This window comes from Anser brachyrhynchus (assembly GCF_964034855.1).
Source record: "Anser brachyrhynchus genome assembly, chromosome: W".
In the NCBI taxonomy this organism is placed as follows: Eukaryota; Metazoa; Chordata; class Aves; order Anseriformes; family Anatidae; genus Anser; species Anser brachyrhynchus.
Genome location: NC_137704.1, coordinates 13,450,014 through 13,472,751, shown reverse-complemented (window position 1 = coordinate 13,472,751; position 22,738 = coordinate 13,450,014). Strand labels below are relative to the sequence as shown.

The following is a 22,738-nucleotide window of genomic DNA, read 5'->3' as shown; positions in this document are numbered from 1 at the left end:
CCCTCTAGTCCTGGTCGGAATCTTCGTTTCTGTGTCTAAAGGACTGCCTGCTGGAAGTTGGAGCGGCAAACTTTTCAGAGAATTCCTTTTTCCCAATTGTTTTCCTTTGCAATTCACGTACCCGTGCCTCTAGGGTCGCAGTAGATTTTCCATCCCATTTTCTCATGTCCTCTCCATGGTCACGTAGGTAAAACCACAGGGTGGCGCGGTGTGTGTGCCCACCATATTGTCTTCCTTGCATAGATGAACGTTTACCCCTAATAGCTGAGACACTGGTTTGTACAGGTGGGGAGGAAAATAATCTCTCTTCAAGTTGGTGGATCTTTTCAGAAAGTTTCTCCAAAGTATTCTCTTTTAACTGGTGGACACTGGTTCGTTCAGGTGGAGGGGAAGATAATCTTTCTTCAAGTTGGTGGATCTTTTCAGAAAGTTACTCTAAAGCATTCTCTTTTAGCTGGTGGACACTGGTTCGTTCAGGTGGAGGGGAAGATAAATTCTCTTTAAGTTGGTGGACCTCTTCAGAGAGTTTCTCCACAGCTGACAGGAGACGCCTCCAGAGGCTGCGAGATCGTGCTCCATCTCCAATTGCTTTGTCAATGCATGCGTCCCTAGCAAGGGATCCCAGCCGCCTGGCTTCCTTGTCCTCTAATTCCACATAATTGGCTCCCGTGTCCCAGCACCGGAGCAACCAGGTGACAAGCTGCTCACCTATACAGCGACCAAAATCTTTTCGCACATCTCGTAGCTCACGCTGGTATAGAGTCCGGGTAGTTACTGTTGATTTTTCGACATCCTCATCCTCATCTTCAGTCTCCTGCACCTTTGATGGCCGGTGTAGAGTCCGGGTAGTTACTGTTGATTTTCCGACATCCTCATCCTCATCTTCAGTCTCCTGCACCTTTGATGGCTGGTATGGAGTCCGGGTAGTTACTGTTGATTTTTCGACATCCTCATCCTCATCTTCAGTCTCCTGCACCTTTGATGGCCCAGCCTCGTCTTCACTATGCCCAGACTTAGCAGAAGACTGTCTGCGTTCTAAACGACCTGAGCCTCTATACCATTTTTTCACCTTGTCTACAGGGGCAACTTGCACTGCTACAGCTCGTTTCTCTAACCCAGACACAGGGTCTGCCACAGGGGTTGGAATACCCTCTGCGGGGTCAACTTGCACTGCTACAGCTCGTTTCTCTGACCCAGACACAGGAGTGGGAGCAGCTGCAGGAGCTGGAGCTGCTGCAGGGGCTGGAGTGGCTGCGGGAGCTGGAGCTGGAGTGGCTGCAGGAGCTGGAGCTGGAGCAGCTGCAGGGGCTGGAGCGGCTGCAGGAGCTGGAGCTGGAGCAGCTGCAGGAGCTGGAGCGGCTGCAAGAGCTGGAGCTGGAGCTGGAGCGGCTGCAGGGGCTGGAGCGGCTGCAGGAGCTGGAACTGGAGCGGCTGCAGGAGCTGGAGTGGCTGCAGGAGCCGGAGCAGCTGCAGGAGCCGGAGCGGCTGCAGGAGCCGGAGCTGGAGCTGGAGCGGCTGCAGGAGCTGGAGCGGCTGCAGGAGCTGGAGCTGGAGCAGCTGCAGGAGCTGGAACTGGAGCGGCTGCAGGAGCTGGAGCGGCTGCAGGAGCTGGAGCTGGAGCGGCTGCAGGGGCTGGAGCTGGAGCGGCTGCAGGGGCTGGAGCGGCTGCAGGAGCTGGAGCTGGAGCGGCTGCAGGAGCTGGAGCTGGAGCAGCTGCAGGAGCTGGAGCGGCTGCGGGAGCTGGAGCTGGAGTGGCTGCAGGAGCTGGAGCTGGAGCAGCTGCAGGAGCTGGAGCGGCTGCAGGAGCTGGAGCTGGAGCAGCTGCAGGAGCTGGAGCGGCTGCAGGAGCGGGAGCTAGGTTGCTAGTAGCATCAATTGCAGCTCGATAGGCACAAGCCAGACCCCAGCACGCTACAGTGATTTGTGTCACTTTGGAACTGCCAGAGTCATGACACCTTTTTTTCAAGCATTCTGCCAGCTTTTTAGGATTTTGCAGTTGTTCAGGGGTGAATGTCCAAAACACTGGAGGTGACCACTGCTCTAGAAACCTGCCCATATCCTCCCACACTCCCTGCCACTCGCAACTATCCCGCCTCAAGACAGATCTCCGGATGAGATTCCTAAGTAGTTGTTTAACCCTCAACAAAACCTGAAGCGCATTCAGGAGACATAACAACAAGAGCAGGCTGGTCTGAGTATCCCAAGGATATTCAACATCTCGGAGAACCACCGTAACTAGCTCGGGGGATAAGAGGGTGGTGGTGAAGGAGAAAGGGAGAGTGAACAGGTAGGGAAACATGTCTTCCCCTGTCCCCTTCACAGATTGGCTCCCTAACGAAAACAGGCAATAGGTGTAATTGCTAATAGTTTCCGAGATATGGGTTCCAAAGTATAGAGTCAACGTCAGTGCTGAGTACAAATACCAGGTTAAAGTCGTGACCAGATATTTCATCATTTCATAAGCCATTGTTACACCGCACAGTACCATAACAATCTTAAACCAGGGCCCGGAAAGGATAAACAGTGCAACAGGGAGCACATACAGAAAGTAACGCACTATAAAACTCAATTTGGAATACAGGTACAGCAGACTGGAGATTAAGGCAATCAACATCGTGACTAGCAACTATTAAGCAGGTCCAATACTTATACCAATTTTAGTTTAACACACTCTGGTCAAATTTGTCGATATCTCAACCCTTCGAGCCCCACGTTGGGCGCCAAAAAGGCTGTTGTGGTTTAACCCGGCTGGCAGCTAAACACCACACAGCCGTTCGCTCACCCTCCCCCCTCCCTCTCTGGGATGGGGGAGAGAAACGGGAAAGTGAAGCCTGTGAGTTGAGATAGAGACAGTTTATTAAGACAGGAATATAATAATAACAATAATAATAATAATAGTGATAATGGTAATAGTATTAATAATAATAATGTGTACGAAACAAGTGATGTACAATGCAATTGCTCACCACCCGCTGACCGATGCCCAGCCTATCCCCGAGCAGCCGGCCCCCCACCCCGGCCAGCCACCCCTATATATTGTTTAGCATGACGTCAGATGGTATGGAATACCCCTTTGGCCAGTTTGGGTCAGCTGTCCTGGGTCTGTCCCCTCCCAGCTCCTGCTGCACCCCTAGCCTGCTCGCTGGCAGGACAGAGCGAGAAGCCGAAAAGTCCTTGGCCTGGTGTAAACACTGCTCTGCAACAATTAAAACATCAGCATGTTATCAGCGCTCTTCTCATCCTAATCCAAAACATAGCACCCTACCAGCTACTATGAGGGAAAATTAACTCTGTCCTAACTGGAACCAGGACACTAAGTAACTGACACACATTTTGACAAGGTATTTTACAGTGATTGCTCTATAGTTGCATTGCTATAGTTAAGATAGCAAAAGTATTTCTGACTTTTGTGCTCATTATTTGCTTGTCTTTGGCAGAGAGTACACAGAAGATTTCAATCCAAAGAGTATACTTTAGCAAGTTGAGTAAAATGCTTTCAACTGTTCTAGACTTCAAAGGGAGAAGAAAAGCTTATTTCTGATGGGGAAAAAAATGCAATACTCCAGGTGGGGCCTCACAAGGGCAGAGCAGAGGGGAACAATAACCTTCCTTGACCTGCTGGCCACTCCTCTTTTGATGCAGCCCAGGACGCAGTTGGCCTTCTGGGCTGCAAGCACACCCTGCCGGCTCATGTCAAGCTTTTCATCCAACAGAACCCCCCCCCCCCTTCTGTCTCTGCAGGGCTGTTCTCAATGAATTCTCCACCCACTATATTCCTGTCTGGGATTGCCCCGACCCAGGTGCAGCACCTTGCACTTGGACTTGTTGAACCTCATGCGGTTCACATGGGCCCACTTCTCCAGCCTGTCCAGGTCCCTTTGGATGACATCTCTTCCTTCTGTTGTATCAAATGTACCACTCACCTTGGTGTCATCTGCAAACTTCCTGAGAGTGCACTCAATCCCATCATCTATGTCCTGCCTAACTAACCTGATTTCCTTTTATGATAAGATCACCCGTATGATGGACCAAGGGAAACCAGCTGATGTGATTTTTTTGGACTTCAGCAAGGCTTTTGACACGGTTTCCCATAGGATCCTACTGGACAAAATGTCCACCATACAGCTAAATGAAAACATCATACGATGGGTGAGCAATTGGCTAACGGGCAGGGCCCAAAGGGTTATGGTAAATGGGGCTGCGTCAGGCTGGCGGGCGGTCACCAGTGGTGTCCCTCAAGGCTCCATTTTAGGGCCGGTACTTTTCAATATTTTTATAAACGATCTGGATGTAGGAATAGAAGGTATTTTGAGCAAGTTTGCTGATGACACCAAACTTGGAGGAGTTGTGGACTCGAATGAGGGTGGAAAGGCCTTGCAGAGGGATCTGGATAGGTTAGAGAGCTGGGCGATCACCAACCGCATGAAGTTCAATAAGAGCAAGTGCCGGGTCCTGCACCTGGGACGGGGAAACCCTGGCTGCACGTACAGACTGGGCGATGAGACGCTAGAGAGCAGCCTAGAAGAGAGGGATCTGGGGGTCGTGGTTGACAGCAAGTTGAATATGAGCCAGCAGTGTGCCCTGGCGGCCAGGAGGGCCAACCGTGTCCTGGGGTGCATCAAGCACGGCATCGCTAGTAGGTCAAGGGAGGTGATTGTCCCGCTCTACTCTGCGCTGGTGCGGCCTCACCTCGAGTACTGTGTGCAGTTCTGGGCACCACAGTATAAAAAGGACATGAAACTGTTGGAGAGTGTCCAGAGGAGGGCTACGAAGATGGTGAAAGGCCTGGAGGGGAAGACGTACGAGGAACGGCTGAGGTCACTGGGCCTGTTCAGCCTGGAGAAGAGGAGGCTGAGGGGAGACCTCATCACAGTCTACAACTTCCTCGTAAGGGGGTGTCGAGAGGCAGGAGACCTTTTCTCCATTAACACCAGTGACAGGACCCGCGGGAACGGGGTTAAGCTGAGGCAGGGGAAATTTAGGCTCGACATCAGGAGGGGGTTCTTCACAGAGAGGGTGGTTGCACACTGGAACAGGCTCCCCAGGGAAGTGGTCACTGCACCGAGCCTGTCTGAATTTAAGAAGAGATTGGACTGTGCACTTAGTCACATGGTCTGAACTTTTGGGTAGACCTGTGCGGTATCAAGAGTTGGACTTGATGATCCTTAAGGGTCCCTTCCAACTCAGGATATTCTATGATTCTATGATTCTATGATTCTATGTCATTGATGAAGATATTGAAAAGCGCCGGTCCCAAGACAGACCCCTGAGGGACACCACTTGTCACTGGCCTCCACCTGGACATAGAACCTTCGACCACTATTCTCCGGGTGCGGCCACAGAGCCAATTCCTTATCCACTGGATGGTCTACCCTTCAAATCCATATCTTTCCAATTTAGAGATTAGGATGTCATGTGGGACCATGTAAAAAGCCTTACAGCAGTCTGAGTAGATGATGTCGGTCGGTCTTCCCTTGTTGACTGATGCAGTCACTCCAGGGTGCGCTTGCAGTCCAGAAAGCCAACCATATCCTGGGCTGCATCAAAAGAAGCATGGCCATCAGGTCGAGAGAGGTGATTCTCCCTCTCTGCTCTTGTGAGACTCCACCTGGAGTACTGTGTTCAGCTCTGGGGCCCCCAGCACAAGAAGGACATGGAAGTATTAGAACGAGTCCAGAGGAGGGACACAAAGATGACCAGGGGGCTGGGGCACCTCTCCTAGGAAGGCAGGTTGAGGGAGTTGGGGTGGTTCAGCCTAGAGAAGAGAAGGATCCGGAGAGACCTTAGAACAGCCTTCCAATACCTAAAGGGGGCCCTACAGGAAAGCTGGGGAGGGACTCTTTGTCAGGGAGTATAGTGATAGGACAAGGAGTAGAGGCTTTAAACTAGAAGAGGGTAGATTTAGATTAGATCTAAGGAAGAAATTCTTTACTGTGAGGGTGGTGAGGCACTGGAACAGGTTGCCCAGAGAAGTAGTGGATGCCCCATCCCTGGAAATGGTTAAGGCCAGGTTGGATGGTCACTTTCCAACCTTGAAAACATACTGAAGACCCTTCTTCCAATTTCAGTAGGAGTGTATTTGCCTAAGGACTTTTCAACATTTTTTTTCCTTCTCTCCCCTATACCCCCACTCCAGAAGGCCATAACCAACTGCCAGTAATCCTTATACAAACCATCAGAGGTTATAATGTATGCCCATTACCCACCCATACGCACACAGACGTTATTGAGAAGAGAGGTTATAACACCCTACAGTTCTCTTTACTACCTTCCTCCAAGGAAAAAGGTACAATTCATGCTCATTGAGGCGATCGGCTCCAGGGCAGACATGTTCTGCAGCGGAGGGGGGCATCGAGGCGGGCAGGGGTTTTCTTGCATCGAGACCACTCGAGGCAGCTGAGGGAGCCGCCAGGACCCGGCAGCCCTCGCGACAGCGGCTGACAAGGTGTGGGCGGAGCCAAAAGCCCCCCCTCTGTCGTACAAAGGCAGCCCCCTAGGGAGCAGGAGCGACCAGGATCGTGGCAAACAGGGCAGGCAAACAGGGCGTAGCGCATCAGTCAGTGCATGGTGCGGCAGTTTGCGCGGCAGTTTGTGCAGGCAGGACAAGCAGGGAGGTCAAGCAGGGTCAGTCATACCTGTGTTCTGGGAAGGACCTTCTACTGAAGAAATGGTGTCCACCCGCCGAACCTGCTGGTCTGAGGCTGAAACCCAGACGGGGGGGGGGTTCCAAACCCACACAAACAAATCTCCACCAAAACAGACCTTCCGAGGACTGAAAGAGCAGCCCAGACCCTCAGTTCTGGGAAGATCCAGTCTCTGGAAGTCCCCCTAGGGCCTGAAGGCAGAGGAGGGTGTCGTGGGTGCAAGTGTGCCAAACTGGATGAGCTCTTCAAACAGGTGTCTCAGTTGCGAGAGGAGCTCACCAGGCAGTGCAGCATTCAGGAATCTGAGCAGGAGATTGATAACTGGTATTATATGCTGACACGGGCTGAGCAACAGCCCTGCCTTAAGTCCAGGCAAGGGGTAGGGAAACAAGCGTGCAGCCCAAAACAAGCACATTTGAAAGACTCACAGGACGAGGGAGAGTGGACGCCTGTCTCTGATCGAAGCCGGAGGAGGAGTCTCCCCCCTGTCCCTGAAGTGCCCATGCACAATAGATACGAGGTTCTAAGGCAGGAGAGAGGAGACTCCGGGAGACCTAGTAAAGACCTCAGAAAGACCAAGCACAGGGAACTCAGAAAGGCTGACCACAAGAAGTTGACTCAGTCGCCCACCTGCATCAGAACCAGTGCCACAAAGAAGGCACAAAGGGTGTTAGTCATTGGAGACTCCTCTCTCAGAGGCACCGAGGCTCCCATTAGCCATCTGGACAGTCTCTCCAGAGAGGTTTGCTGCCTGCCTGGGGCCCATATTTGTGATATTACAAAGAGGCTACTGAGTCTGGTGGGTCCCAAAGACTACCACCCCTTCCTACTTTTTCAAGTAGGATCAAATGAAGCTGTAAAAAGGAAAGTCCAAAATATTAAAAAGTATTTTATGTCCCTTGGAAAGATGTTGAAGGGACTGGGAGCGCAAGTAGTGTTCTCCTCTGTCCTCCCACTGGTGACTGGGAGCCAGGAAGAAGGAGACCATGTGAATGATTGGCTGAGAGGCTGGTGCCGTGCCCAGGGTTTTGGGTTCTACGACCTTGGACGTGCTTTTGAGGGACCAGGGCATGGCACGGCAGTTTGCGCAGGCAAGGCGCAAGGTGGGTCATTTTGCATTCTGGGAGCAGCAGAGGAAGTGCCTTCTACTGCAACAGAAATGGTGTCCACCTGCAGGTCTGAAGCTGAAACTCAGACAGGGGGACCGCAATCTCCCTGGGCAGATGCCTTTGCTCTAACAGATCTCCGAGGACTGAAAGAGTGGCCCAGACCCTCAGTTCCAGGGAGCTCCAATCTCTGGAAGTCCCCCTAGGGCCTGAAGGCAGAGGTGGGTGTCATGAGTGCAAGTGTGCGCAGCTGGATGAGCTTTTCAAACAGGTGGCTCTGTTGCGAGAAGAGCTCACCAGGCAACATAGCGTCCAGGAGTCTGAGTGGGAGATCGACAAATGATATTATACGCTGTCCTGGTTTCAGCTAGAATAGAGTTAATTTTCCTCCTAGTAGTTGGTAGGGTGCTGTGTTTGGGATTTAGGATGAGAATAATGTTGATATCACACTGATGATTTAATTGTTGCAGAGCAGTGCTTACGCTAAGCCAAGGACTTTTCAGCTTCTCACACTGTCCTGCCAGCGGGCAGGCTGGGGGTGCAGCAGGAGCTGGGAGGGGACAGAACCAGGACAGCTGACCCGAACTGGCCAAAGGGGTATTCCATACCATATGACGTCACGCTGAGCAATCAATATGGGGTGGCTGGCCGGGGGGGGGGACCGGCTGCTCGGGGATAGGCTGGGCATCGTTCAGCAGGTGGTGAGCAATTGCATTGTGCATCACTTGTTTTGTACACATTATTATTAGTAGTACTGTTATCGTTATTATTATTATTACTTTCTTTTCTGTCCTAATGAACTGTCTCTATCTCAACCCACAGGCTTTATTTTTCTGATTCTCTCCCCCATCCCCGAGAGGGAAAGGAGAGGGGGAGCGAACGGATGCATGGTGCTTGGCTGCCAGCCGGGTTAAACCACAACATATACTGAGACCGTCCGAGCAACAGCCCTGCCTTAAGTCCTGGCAAGTGGTAGGTAAACAAGACTGCAGCCCTGAATGAACACATTTGAAAAACTCACAGGAGAAGGGAGAGTGGACCCTTTTCTCTGATCGGAGCCGGAGGAGGAGGACCCTTGCCCCTGAAGTGTCCCTGCGCAACAGATATGATGTTCTAGGGCAGAAGAGAGGAGATTCCGAGAGAACTCGTAAAGACCTCAGAAAGGCCAACCACACAAAGTCGTCTCAGTCTCCCACCTGCATCAGAACCAGTGCCACAAAGAAGGCACAAAGGGTGTTAATCTTTGGAGACTCCTCTCTGAGAGACACTGAGGCTCCCATTTGCTGTCCGGACAATCTCTCCAGACAGGTTTGCTGCCTGCCTGGGGCCCATATTCGTGATATTACGAAGAGGCTACCAAGTATGGCGGGTCCCAAAGACTACCACCACTTCCAACTTTTTTAAGTAGGATCAAATGATGCTGCGACAAGGAGACTCCGAAATATCAAAAAGGACTTCGGAAAGATGTTGAAGGGATTGGGAGCGCACGTAGTGTTCTCCTCTGTCCTCTCATTTGGTGACTGGGACCCAAGAAGAAGGAGGCGAATGGACCAAGTGAACGATTGGACACGTGGCCTGGGAAGAGTACAGGGATGTGATCCAGATGTGCAGGGATGGGATCAGGAAAGCCAAGACACAGATGGAACTGAGCTTGGAAAGGGATGCAAAGAATAACAGGAATCACAGAATCACAGAATGTTAGGGATTGGAAGGGACCTTGAAAGATAATCTAGTCCAATCCCCCTGCCCGAGCAGGAACACCTAGATCACATCACACAGGAACGCATCCAGGTGGGTTTTGAATGTGTCCAGAAAGGAAACTCCACAACTCCCCTGGGCAGCCTGTTCCAGTGTTCTGTCACCCTCACTGTGAAAAAGTTTCGTCTCATATTTAAGCGGAACCTCCTATGTTCCAGCTTGCACCCATTGGCCCTTGTCCTATCATTAGATGTCACTGAGAAGAGCCTGGCTCCGTCCTCCTGACACTCACCCTTTACATATTTATAAGCATTAATAAGGTCACCCCTCAGTCTCCTCTTCTCCAAGCTAAAGAGACCCAGATCCCTCAGCCTTTCCTTGTAAGGGAGATGCTCCACTCAGTCATCCTCGTGGCTCTGCGCTGGACTCTCTCAAGGAAGTTCCCTGTCCTTCTTGAACTGAGGGGCCCAGAACTGGACGCAATATTCCAGATGTGGTCTCACCAGGGCAGAGAAGAGGGGGAGGAGAACCTCTCTCGACCTACGGGGAGGTGCCCCGCTGGACCTTCTGTTCACAAACAGAGAAGGACTGGTGGGAGATGTGGTGGTCGGGAGCTGTCTTGGGCAGAGTGACCACAAAATGGTAGAGTTCTCTATTCTTGGCGAAGTCAAGAGGGGGACCAGTAAAACTGCTGCCTTGGAATTCCGGAGGGCAGACTTTGAGCTGTTCAGGACACTGGTTGGCAGAGTCCCTTGGGAGGCAGTTCTGAAGGGCAGAGGAGTCCAGGAAGGCTGGGCACTCCTCAAGAAGGAATTCTTAATGGATCAGGAGTGGTCTGTCCCCACGTGCCCAAAGACGAGCCAGCGTGGAAGAAGACCGGCCTGGCTGAACAAAGAGTTGTGGTTAGAGCTTAGGAAAAAAAAGAGGGTTTATGATCTTTGGAGAAGATGGCGGGCCACTCAGAAGGATTATAAGGATGTTGTAAGGATGTGCAGGGACAAAATTAGAAAGGCCAAAGCTGATCTGGAGCTCAATCTGGCTACTGCCGTTAAAGATAACAGAAAATGTTTTTATAAATACATTAACATGAAAAGGAGGACTAAGGAGAATCTCCATCCTATATTGGATGTGGGGGAAAACCTAGTGACAAGAGATGAGGAAGAGGCTGAGGTGCTTAATGCCTTCTTTGCCTTAGTCTTTAGCGGCAAGACCAGTTGTTCTCTGGATACCCAGTGCCTTGAGCTGGTGGAAGGGGATGGGGAACAGAATGTGGCCCTCACAATCCACGAGGAAATGGTTGGAGACCTGCTACAGCACTTAGATGTACGCAAGTCGATGGGGCCGGATGGGATCCACCCGAGGGTGCTGAGAGAACTGGCGGAAGAACTGGCCAAGCCGCTTTCCATCATTTATCGGCAGTCCTGGCTATCAGGGGAGATACCAGTCGACTGGCGGCTAGCAAATGTGACACCCATCCACAAGAAGGGCCGGAGGGTGGAACCAGGAAACTATAGGCCTGTTAGTTTGACTTCAGTGCCAGGGAAGCTCATGGAGCAGATTATCTTGAGTGTCATCAGGTGGCACTTGCAGGGCAACCAGGCGATCAGGCCCAGTCAGCATGGGTTTATGAAAGGCAGGTCCTGCTTGACGAACCTGATCTCCTTCTATGACAAAGTGACGCGCTTGGTGGATGAGGGAAAGGCTGCGGATGTGGTCTACCTTGACTTCAGTAAGGCTTTTGACACTGTTTCCCACAGCATTCTCCAAAAGAAACTGGCTGCTCGGGGCTTGGACTGGCGTACGCTTCGCTGGGTTAGAAACTGGCTGGGTAGCCGGGCCCAAAGAGTTGTGGTGAATGGAGTCAAATCCAGTTGGAAGCCGGTCACTAGTGGAGTCCCCCAGGGCTCAGTACTGGGGCCAGTCCTCTTTAATATCTTTATCGATGATCTGGATGAGGGGATTGAGTGCACCCTCAGTAAGTTTGCAGATGACGCCAAGTTAGGTGCGTGTGTCCATCTGCTCGAGGGTAGGAAGGCTCTGCAGGAGGATCTGGATAGGCTGGACTGATGGGCTGAGGCCAACTGTATGAAGTTCAACAAGGCCAAGTACCGGGTCCTGCACCTGGGGCACAACAACCCCAAGCAGCGCTACAGGCTGGGAGATGAGTGGTTAGAAAGCTGCCTGGCCGAGAAGGACCTGGGAGTACTGGTTGATAGTCGGCTGAGTGTGAGCCAGCAGTGTGCTCAGGTGGCCAAGAAGGCCAACAGCATCCTGGCTTGTATAAGAAGCAGTGTGGCCAGCAGGACTAGGGAAGTGATTGTCCCCCTGTACTCGGCTCTGGTGAGGCCGCACCTTGAGTACTGTGCTCAGTTTTGGGCCCCTCGCTACAAGAAGGACATGGAGGTGCTCGAGCGAGTCCAGAGAAGGGCAGCGAAGCTGGTGAGGGGTCTGGAGAACAAGTCTGACGAGGAGCGGCTGAGGGAGCTGGGCTTGTTCAGCCTGGAGAAGAGGAGGCTCAGGGGCGACCTTATCGCTCTCTAGAGGTACCTTAAAGGAGGCTGTAGCGAGGTGGGGGTTGGTCTGTTCTCCCACGTGCCCAGTGACAGGGCGAGGGGGAATGGGCTAAAGTTGCGCCAGGGGAGTTTTAGGTTGGATATTAGGAAGAACTTCTTCACCAAAAGGGTTGTTAGGCACTGGAATGGGGTGCCCGGGGAAGTGGTGGAGTCACCATCCCTGGAGGTCTTTAAAAGACGTTTAGATGTAGAGCTTAGCGATATGGTTTAGTGGAGGACTTGTTAGTGTTAGGTCAGAGGTTGGACTCGGTGATCTTGGAGGTCTCTTCCAACCTAGATGATTCTGTGATTCTGTGATACTAACCACACCCCTTCTGATACACCCCAGGATGCCATTGGCCTTCTTGGCCACAAGGGCACAGTGCTGGCTCATGGTCATCCCGCTGTCCACCAGCACCCCCAGGTCCCTCTCCCCTTCGCTGCTCTCTAGCAGGGCAGTCCCCAACTTATACCAGTGCCTGGGGTTGTTCTTGCCCAGATGCAGGACTCTACGCGTACCCTCGTTATATTTCATTAAATTTCTGCCCGCCCAACTCTCCAGGCTGTCTAGGTCCCGCTGGATGGCAGCACAGCCTTCCAGCGTGTCAGCCACTCCTCCCAGTTTAGTGTCATCAGCAGACTTGCTGACAGTGCACTCCATTCCCTCATCCAAATCATTGATGAATATATTGAATAACACTGGTCCCAGTACTGACCTTTGAGGGACTCCACTAGACACAGGCCTCCAACTCGGCTCCGTCCCATTGACCACAACCCTCTGGCTTCTTCCCTTCAGCCAGTTCACAGTTCACCTCACTACCCGATCATTCAGACCACACTTCCTCATTTTAACTTCAAGGATGCTGTGGGAGATGGTGTCAAAGGCTTTACTGAAATCAAGATAGACCACGTCCACTGCTTTATCATCATCTATCTACCTGGTTATGTCTTCATAAAAGGCTATCAGGTCAGTCAAGCACAACTTCCCCTTGGTGAAGCCATGCTGACTGCCCCTAATGACCCTTTTATCCTTGATATGACTAGAGACAGCACCGAGGTTAAACTGTTCCATCACCTTTCCAGGGATGGAGGTGATGCTGACCGGTCTATAGTTACCCGGGTCCTCCTTCTTGCCCTTTTTGAAGACCGGAGTGACATTTTCTTTCCTCCAGTCCTCAGGCACCTCTCCCAATGCCCACGACTTACCAAAGATGATGGAGAATGGCCTAGCAATGACTTCCACCAGCTCCCTCAGCACCTGCGGGTGCATCCCCTCAGGACCCATGGACTTATGGATGTCCAGCTTGCTTAATCAGTCCTTAACCCAGCCCTCATCAACCAAGGCAAACTCCTCCTTTATTACAACTTCCTCTGGGGCCTCAGGGGTATGGGGCTTCTCAGGACAGCCTCCGGCATTATAGACAGAGACAAAGAAGGCATTCAGTAATTCTCCCTTCTTTTTATCTTCTGTCACCAGGGCACCCACCTCATTCATCAGTGGGTCTACATTGCCTCTAGTGTTAGTTTTATCCGCAATGTATTTGAAGAAGCCCTTTTTGTTGTCCTTGAACCCTCTTGCAAGGTTTAATTCTAAGGAGGCCTTAGGTTTCCTAGTTGCCTCCCTACATCCTCTGACAAGTTTTATATTCCTCCCAAGTGGCCAGCCCCTCCTTCCATGATCTGTAGACTCTACTCTTCCACTAGAGTTTGCCCAGCAGTTCCCTGTTGTTGTGGTTTAACCTGGCTGGCAGCTAAACACCACACAGCCGTTCGCTCACCCTCCCCCCTCCCTCTCTGGGATGGGGGAGAGAAACGGGAAAGTGAAGCCGGTGAGTTGAGATAAAGACAGTTTATTAAGACAGGAATATAATAATAACAATAATAATAATAATAGTGATAATGATAATAGTATTAATAATAATAATGTGTAAGAAAACAAGTGATGCACAACGCAATTGCTCACCACCCGCTGACCGATGCCCAGCCTATCCCCGAGCAGCCCGGCCCCCCACCCCGGCCAGCCACCCCTATATATTGTTTAGCATGACGTCAGATGGTATGGAATACCCCTTTGGCCAGTTTGGGTCAGCTGTCCTGGGTCTGTCCCCTCCCAGCTCCTGCTGCACCCCCAGCCTGCTCGCTGGCAGGACAGAGCGAGAAGCCGAAAAGTCCTTGGCCTGGTGTAAACACTGCTCTGCAACAATTAAAACATCAGCATGTTATCAGCGCTCTTCTCATCCTAATCCAAAACATAGCACCCTACCTGCTACTATGAGGGAAAATTAACTCTGTCCTAACTGGAACCAGGACAATTATTCACTGCAGAAGAAAGGAATATGATCCGGAGGGCTGGAATGCGAATTTGGGACCAGCAACACCAGCAGGGTCCTGCAGGAGATCTTAAATGGCCCCTACAGAGGCCTAACTGGAATAACCAAAATGAGCAAGATAGGGGTCATATGCAGGATTTAAGGACTATTATTGTACAAGGTATAAGGGAGTCAGTCCCTAGAGGACAAAATATAAATAAGCCCTTTAGTGAACATCAGAAGAAGGATGAAACTCCCACAGAATGGCTGGAGAGATTAAGGAAGAACCTCCAGCTTTATTCGGGACTGGACCCCAGTACACCGGTGGGACAGGCCCTGTTAAAAACGCAATTAGTGGCAAAATCATGGGGGGATATCAGGCAGAAATTAGAAAAATTGGAGGATTGGCAGGATAGAGGGATGGATGAACTGCTGAGAGAAGCTCAGAAGGTATATGTGCGAAGAGAAGAAGAGATTCATAAAAGGCAGGCCAGGATTCTAGTGGCAGCGGTCCGGGAAGGACAAAAAGGGCCTCCCCCCTCGCCTGATGGGTGTTCCGCTACCACGAAAAAGACCCTCGAGGAGCCAGAGTGATCAGAGGGATCTAAGACAGATAGAATGTTTTTATTGCCAAAAGAAGGGACACATGAAAAAGGACTGCAGGAAACGCTTACAAGGCGAGCGAATGTTTAAAGAAGATTAGGGGAGTCAGGGGCTCCATCGACTGGGGACTTCTGGTATAACGGAGCCCTTGATAAAATTGAAGTTAGGTCCCCAGCATCAAGAAGTGGAGTTCCTTGTGGACTCTGGGGCAGAAAGATCGACTGTCCAAATGGTACCCCGGGGATGTCAACCTTCCTCGGAGAAATTACAGGTGATAGGAGCAAAAGGAGAGCCCTTTAGGGTCTCAATAATAAAGGGGGTGGAAATAGAGACCCCAGCCCAAAGTTGCACAGGATCCTTTTTATTAGTACCAGAAGCTGAATATAACCTGTTGGGAAGAGACTTAATGGTTAAGCTAAAAATTAATTTGGAGGTGAAAAATAAAGGAATTGAGGTTAAATTATACGCCCTCACTGTAGAGGACGAGGCAAAAATAAACCCTGAGGTGTGGTATTCTCCCGAATCAGTAGGCCGTTTAGATATTAGTCCCTTTGAAGTCACTATCAGGAATCCTGAGATTCCCATCAGGGTAAAACAATACCCAATGTCTCAAGAAGGCAGGGAGGGGCTGCAACCAGTAATCAAGAGGCTACTACAACAGGGATTACTGGAGCCTTGCATGTCACCCCATAACATAATGTCACCCCATAATCCTATATTGCCTAGCAAGAAACCTGATGGCTCTTATCGGCTAGTCCAAGACTTGAGGGAGGTCAACAAAAGAACAATAACCAGATTTCCTGTAGTAGCTAACCCACATACTTTGCTAAGCCAGCTGTCCCCAGCGCAGAAATGGTATAGTGTCATAGACCTAAAAGATGTGTTTTGGGCATGTCCTTTAAAAAGGGAATGCAGGGATTATTTCGCCTTCGAGTGGGAAGACCCTGCAACCCATCGGAAACAACAATTAAGATGGACCGTGCTTCCCCAAGGATTCACGGAATCACCAAATCTATTCGGTCAGGCATTAGAACGAGTATTAGAGAACTATGAACCGAATCCTGAAGTAACCTTAGTCCAATATGTGGATGATTTGCTGTTAGCAGGAGAGAGTCAGGAGGCAGTCAGGACAGAAAGTATCAAGCTACTAAACTTCTTGAGCTTAAAGGGACTAAAAGTATCAAAGTCAAAATTACAGTTCACGGAGGAAGAGGTGAAATATTTAGGACATTGGCTAAGTAAGGGCACTAAGAAACTAGACCCCGAACGAGTAAATGGGATTTTGTCACTACAAGCGCCAAAAGGCAAAAGACAAGTTAGGCAGCTGCTGGGATTGTTAGGATATTGTTGGCAATGGATTGAAAATTATAGTAGCAAGGTGAAGTTTTTGTATCAGAAACTGGTTGGAGAAGGACTAATGAAATGGAGCCAAAGCGATGAGCAAAGCCTGATAGACTTAAAAATGGATTTAGTGAACGCTCCCGTGTTAAATTTACTCGATGTGAAGAGACCCTTTTATCTATTTATTAACACAGAGGAGGGAACAGCGCTCGGGGTCTTAAGAATGGGCAGGGAAAAAGAAACCCGTGGGATATCTTTCTAAACTTTTTTCCCCCGTGAGTAGGGGATGGCCCACCTGTCTCCAGGCAGTGGTCGCGGCTGCGCTCTTGGTGGAAGAAGTGCATAAAATCACCTTTGGGGGTGAATTAAAAGTATTGTCACCTCATAATATAAGGGTGATCCTGCAGCAAAAGGCTGATAAATGGATAACTGATGCACGGCTCCTGAAATATGAAGGCATCTTAATCTCCTCACCTAAATTGGAGCTTGAAACGACAGCTCTACAAAACCCGGCGCAATTCTTATATGGGGAACCAAAAGGAGACATATCCCACGACTGCTTGCGTAATATAGAAGAACAGACAAAAATTAGGCCAGACCTAGAGGAGGAGTGTCCTGGTTCCAGTTAGGACAGAGTTAATTTTCCCTCATAGCAGCAGGTAGGGTGCTATGTTTTGGATTAGGATGAGAAGAGCGCTGATAACATGCTGATGTTTTACTTGTTGCAGAGCAGTGTTTACACCAGGCCAAGGACTTTTCGGCTTCTCGCTCTGTCCTGCCAGCGAGCAGGCTGGGGGTGCAGCAGGAGCTGGGAGGGGACAGACCCAGGACAGCTGACCCAAACTGGCCAAAGGGGTATTCCATACCATCTGACGTCATGCTAAACAATATATAGGGGTGGCTGGCCGGGGTGGGGGGGCCGGCTGCTCGGGAATAGGCTGGGCATTGGTCAGCGGGCGGTAAGCAATTCCATTGTGCATCACTTGTTTTCTTACACATTATTATTATTAATACTATTATCATTATCACTATTATTATTATTATTGTTATTATTATATTCCTGTCTTAATAAACTGTCTTTATCTCAACTCACCGGCTTCACTTTCCCGTTTCTCTCCCCCATCCCAGAGAGGGAGGGGGGAGGGTGAGCGAACGGCTGTGTGGTGTTTAGCTGCCAGCCGGGTTAAACCACAACAGCCTTTTTGGCGCCCAACGTGGGGCTCGAAGGGTTGAGATATCGACAAATTTGACCAGAGTGTGTTAAACTAAAATTGGTATAAGTATTGGACCTGCTTAATAGTTGCTAGTCACGATGTTGATTGCCTTAATCTCCAGTCTGCTGTACCTGTATTCCAAATTGAGTTTTGTAGTGCGTTACTTTCTGTATGTGCTCCCTGTTGCACTGTTTATCCTTTCCGGGCCCTGGTTTAAGATTGTTATGGTACTGTGCGGTGTAACAATGGCTTATGAAATGATGAAATATCTGGTCACGACTTTAACCTGGTATTTGTACTCAGCACTGACGTCGACTCTATACTTTGGAACCCATATCTCGGAAACTATTAGCAATTACACCTATTGCCTGTTTTCGTTAGGGAGCCAATCTGTGAAGGGGACAGGGGAAGACATGTTTCCCTACCTGTTCACTCTCCCTTTCTCCTTCACCACCACCCTCTTATCCCCCGAGCTAGTTACGGTGGTTCTCCGAGATGTTGAATATCCTTGGGATACTCAGACCAGCCTGCTCTTGTTGTTATGTCTCCTGAATGCGCTTCAGGTTTTGTTGAGGGTTAAACAACTACTTAGGAATCTCATCCGGAGATCTGTCTTGAGGCGGGATAGTTGCGAGTGGCAGGGAGTGTGGGAGGATATGGGCAGGTTTCTAGAGCAGTGGTCACCTCCAGTGTTTTGGACATTCACCCCTGAACAACTGCAAAATCCTAAAAAGCTGGCAGAATGCTTGAAAAAAAGGTGTCATGACTCTGGCAGTTCCAAAGTGACACAAATCACTGTAGCGTGCTGGGGTCTGGCTTGTGCCTATCGAGCTGCAATTGATGCTACTAGCAACCTAGCTCCAGCTCCTGCAGCCGCTCCAGCTCCTGCAGCTGCTCCAGCTCCAGCTCCTGCAGCCGCTCCAGCTCCTGCAGCCACTCCAGCTCCAGCTCCTGCAGCCACTCCAGCTCCTGCAGCCGCTCCAGCTCCAGCTCCTGCAGCCGCTCCTGCTCCTGCAGCCATTCCAGTTCCAGTTCCGGCAGCCGCTCCAGCTCCTGCAGCCGCTCCAGCTGCAGCTCCTGCAGCCGCTCCAGCTCCAGCTCCTGCAGCCGTTCCAGTTCCAGCTCCTGCAGCCGCTCCAGCTCCTGCAGCCGCTCCAGCTCCAGCTCCTGCAGCCGCTCCAGCTCCAGCTCCTGCAGCCGCTCCAGCTCCTGCAGCCGCTCCAGCTCCTGCAGCCGCTCCAGCTCCAGCTCCTGCAGCCGCTCCAGCTCCTGCAGCCGCTCCAGCTCCTGCAGCCGCTCCAGCTCCAGCTCCCGCAGCCGCTCCAGCCCCTGCAGCAGCTCCAGCTCCTGCAGCTGCTCCCACTCCTGTGGCTGGGTCAGAGAAACGAGCTGTAGCAGTGCAAGTTGACCCCGCAGAGGGTATTCCAACCCCTGTGGCAGACCCTGTGGCTGGGTCAGAGAAACGAGCTGTAGCAGTGCAAGTTGCCCCTGTAGACAAGGTGAAGAAATGGTATAGAGGCTCAGGTCGTTTAGAACGCAAACAGTCTTCTGCTAAGTCTGGGCATAGTGAAGACGAGGCTGGGCCATCAAAGGTGCAGGAGACTGAAGATGAGGATGAGGATGTCGAAAAATCAACAGTAACTACCCGGACTCTATACCAGCGTGAGCTACGAGATGTGCAAAAAGATTTTGGTCGCTGTATAGGTGAGCAGCTTGTCACCTGGGTGCTCCGGTGCTGGGACACGGGAGCCAATTATGTGGAATTAGAGGACAAGGAAGCCAGGTGGCTGGGATCCCTTGCTAGGGACGCATGCATTGACAAAGCAATTGGAGATGGAGCACGATCTCGCAGTCTCTGGAGGCGTCTCCTGTCAGCTGTGCAGGAAAGGTATCCCTTCAAGGAAGAACTTGTATGTCTACCAGGCAAATGGACCACCATGGAGAAGGGAATTCAGTACCTGAGGGAATTGGCCGTACGGGAAGTCATTTATAAGGACCTAGACGACGCACAAACATCCGCAGATCCAGATGCAGTCCAGTGTACACCACCCATGTGGCGGAAGTTTGTACAGAGTGCCCCATCATCATATGCCAGCTCATTGGCAATAATAGCCTGGAAAGCGGAGGAGAATCCCCCAGTGAATGAAGTGGCTAAATTACTCCGGCAGTACGAAGGAAATCTCTCCTCTTCCCTACAGGCCTGTGTCTCGGCTGTGGAGAAACTCTCTGAAGAGGTCCACCAACTTAAAGAGAATTTATCTTCCCCTCCACCTGAACGAACCAGTGTCCACCAGCTAAAAGAGAATGCTTTAGAGTAACTTTCTGAAAAGATCCACCAACTTGAAGAAAGATTATCTTCCCCTCCACCTGAACGAACCAGTGTCCACCAGATAAAAGAGAATGCTTTGGAGAAACTTTCTGAAAAGATCCACCAACTTGAAGAGAGATTATTTTCCTCCCCACCTGTACAAACCAGTGTCTCAGCTATTAGGGGTAAACGTTCATCTATGCAAGGAAGACAATATGGTGGGCACACACACCGCGCCACCCTGTGGTTTTACCTACGTGACCATGGAGAGGACATGAGAAAATGGGATGGAAAATCTACTGCGACCCTAGAGGCACGGGTACGTGAATTGCAAAGGAAAACAATTGGGAAAAAGGAATTCTCTGAAAAGTTTGCCGCTCCAACTTCCAGCAGGCAGTCCTTTAGACACAGAAACGAAGATTCTGACCAGGACTAGAGGGGCCCTGCCTCCAGCCAGGGGGAGGAAAGGGACAATCGAATTTATTGGACTGTGTGGATTCGATGGCCTGGCACGTCAGACGCACAGAAGTATAAGGCTTTGGTAGACACCGGTGCACAATGTACTCTAATGCCATCAAGCTATAAAGGGCCAGAGCCCATCTGTATTTATGGTGTGACGGGGGGATCCCAGCAGTTAACTGTATTGGAGGCTGAAGTGAGTCTAACCGGTAATGAGTGGCAAAAGCACCGTATTGTGACTGGCCCAGATGCTCCGTGCATCCTTGGCATAGACTATCTTAGAAGAGGATATTTCAAGGACCCAAAAGGGTTCCGCTGGGCTTTTGGCATAGCTGCTTTGGAGACAGAGGACATTAAACAGTTGTCTACCTTGCCCGGTCTCTCAGAGGACCCTTCTGTTGTGGGGTTGCTGAGGGTTGAAGAACAGCAAGTGCCGATCGCTACCACAACTGTGCACCGGCGGCAATATCGCACCAACCGAGACTCCCTGAGTCCCATCCATAAGCTAATTCGTCAACTGGAGAGCCAAGGAGTGATCAGCAAGACTCATTCACCTTTTAATAGTCCTATATGGCCAGTGCGAAAGTCTAATGGTGAGTGGAGACTAACAGTGGACTATCGTGGCCTGAACGAAGTCACGCCACCGCTGAGTGCTGCAGTGCCGGACATGCTAGAACTCCAGTATGAACTGGAATCAAAGGCAGCCAAGTGGTATGCCACAATTGATATCGCTAATGCATTTTTCTCCATCCCTCTAGCAGCACAGTGCAGGCCACAGTTTGCTTTCACTTGGAGGGGAGTCCAATATACTTGGAATCGGCTGCCCCAGGGGTGGAAACACAGCCCTACCATTTGCCATAGACTGATCCAGTCTGCGCTGGAGCAGGGGGAAGCTCCTGAACACCTGCAGTACATCGATGACATCATTGTGTGGGGTGACACTGCAGAAGAAGTTTTCGAGAAAGGGAAGAAAATAGTCCAAATCCTTCTGAAGGCCGGTTTTGCCATAAAACAGAATAAAGTTAAAGGACCTGCACGAGAGATCCAGTTTTTAGGAATAAAATGGCAAGATGGACGTCGTCAAATCCCAATGGATGTGATCAACAAAATAACAGCTATGTCTCCACCAACTAGCAAAAAAGAAACACAAACTTTCCTAGGTGTCGTGGGGTTTTGGAGAATGCATATTCCAAATTACAGTCTGATTGTAAACCCGCTCTACCAAGTAACCCGTAAGAAGAATGCTTTTGAATGGGGCCCTGAGCAACGACAAGCCTTTGAACAAATTAAGCAGGAAATAGTTCATGCAGTAGCCCTCGGGCCAGTCCGAACAGGACCAGATGTAAAGAATGTGCTCTACACCGCAGCCGGGGAGAATGGTCCCACCTGGAGCCTCTGGCAGAAAGAACCTGGGGAAACTCGAGGTCGACCCCTGGGGTTTTGGAGTCGGGGATACAGAGGATCTGAAGCCCGCTATACTCCAACTGAAAAGGAGATATTGGCAGCATATGAAGGAGTTCGATCTGCTTCGGAAGTGGTCGGTACTGAAGCGCAGCTCCTCCTGGCACCCCGACTGCCGGTACTAGGCTGGATGTTCAAAGGAAGGGTCCCCTCTACACATCATGCAACCGATGCTACATGGAGCAAGTGGGTTGCACTGATTACTCAGCGGGCTCGAATAGGAAACCCCAGTCGTCCAGGAATCTTGGAGGTGATTATGGACTGGCCAGAAGGCAAATACTTTGGGATATCATCAGAGGAGGAGGTGGTTCGTGCTGAAGAAGCCCCACTGTACAACAAGCTACCGGAAAATGAGAAGAAATATGCCTTGTTCACTGACGGGTCCTGTTGTATTGTGGGAAAGCATCGGAGATGGAAAGCTGCTGTATGGAGTCCTACACGACGAGTTGCAGAAGCTGCTGAGGGAGAAGGTGAATCGAGTCAGTTTGCAGAAGTGAAAGCCATTCAGCTGGCTTTAGATATTGCTGAACGAGAAAAGTGGCCAGTTCTCTCTCTCTATACTGATTCATGGATGGTAGCAAATGCCCTGTGGGGGTGGTTACAGTAATGGAAGCAGAACAACTGGCAGCGCAGGGGCAAGCCCATCTGGGCTGCGGCATTGTGGCAAGATATTGCTGCCCGGGTAGAGAACCTGGTTGTAAAGGTACGCCATGTAGATGCTCATGTGCCCAAGAATCGGGCTACTGAAGAACATCAAAACAACCAGCAGGTGGATCAGGCTGCTAAGATTGAAGTGGCTCAGGTGGACCTGGACTGGCAACATAAAGGTGAATTATTTATAGCCCGATGGGCCCATGACACCTCAGGCCATCAAGGTAGAGATGCAACCTACAGATGGGCTCGTGATCGAGGGGTGGACCTGACCATGGACACTATAGCACAGGTTATTCATGACTGTGAAACATGTGCTGCAATCAAGCAAGCCAAACGGTCAAAACCTCTTTGGTATGGAGGACGATGGCTGAAATATAAATATGGAGAGG

At 50.7% G+C, this 22,738-nt stretch overlaps 1 protein-coding gene across 1 annotated transcript in view; it reads left to right on the top strand.

Annotated features, from left to right (window-relative positions):
• The first annotated feature begins 20,886 nt into the window (after positions 1–20,886).
• The window catches only part of LOC308184739 (uncharacterized protein), an 82,685-nt gene continuing 80,833 nt past the window's right edge, over positions 20,887–22,738 (top strand). Inside the window, exon 1 of the mRNA XM_080572164.1 lies at positions 20,887–21,999. Within this exon, the coding sequence (XP_080428290.1) occupies positions 20,902–21,999 (1,098 nt within the window). The 5' untranslated portion in view covers positions 20,887–20,901. The remainder of the gene's footprint in view (positions 22,000–22,738) is intronic.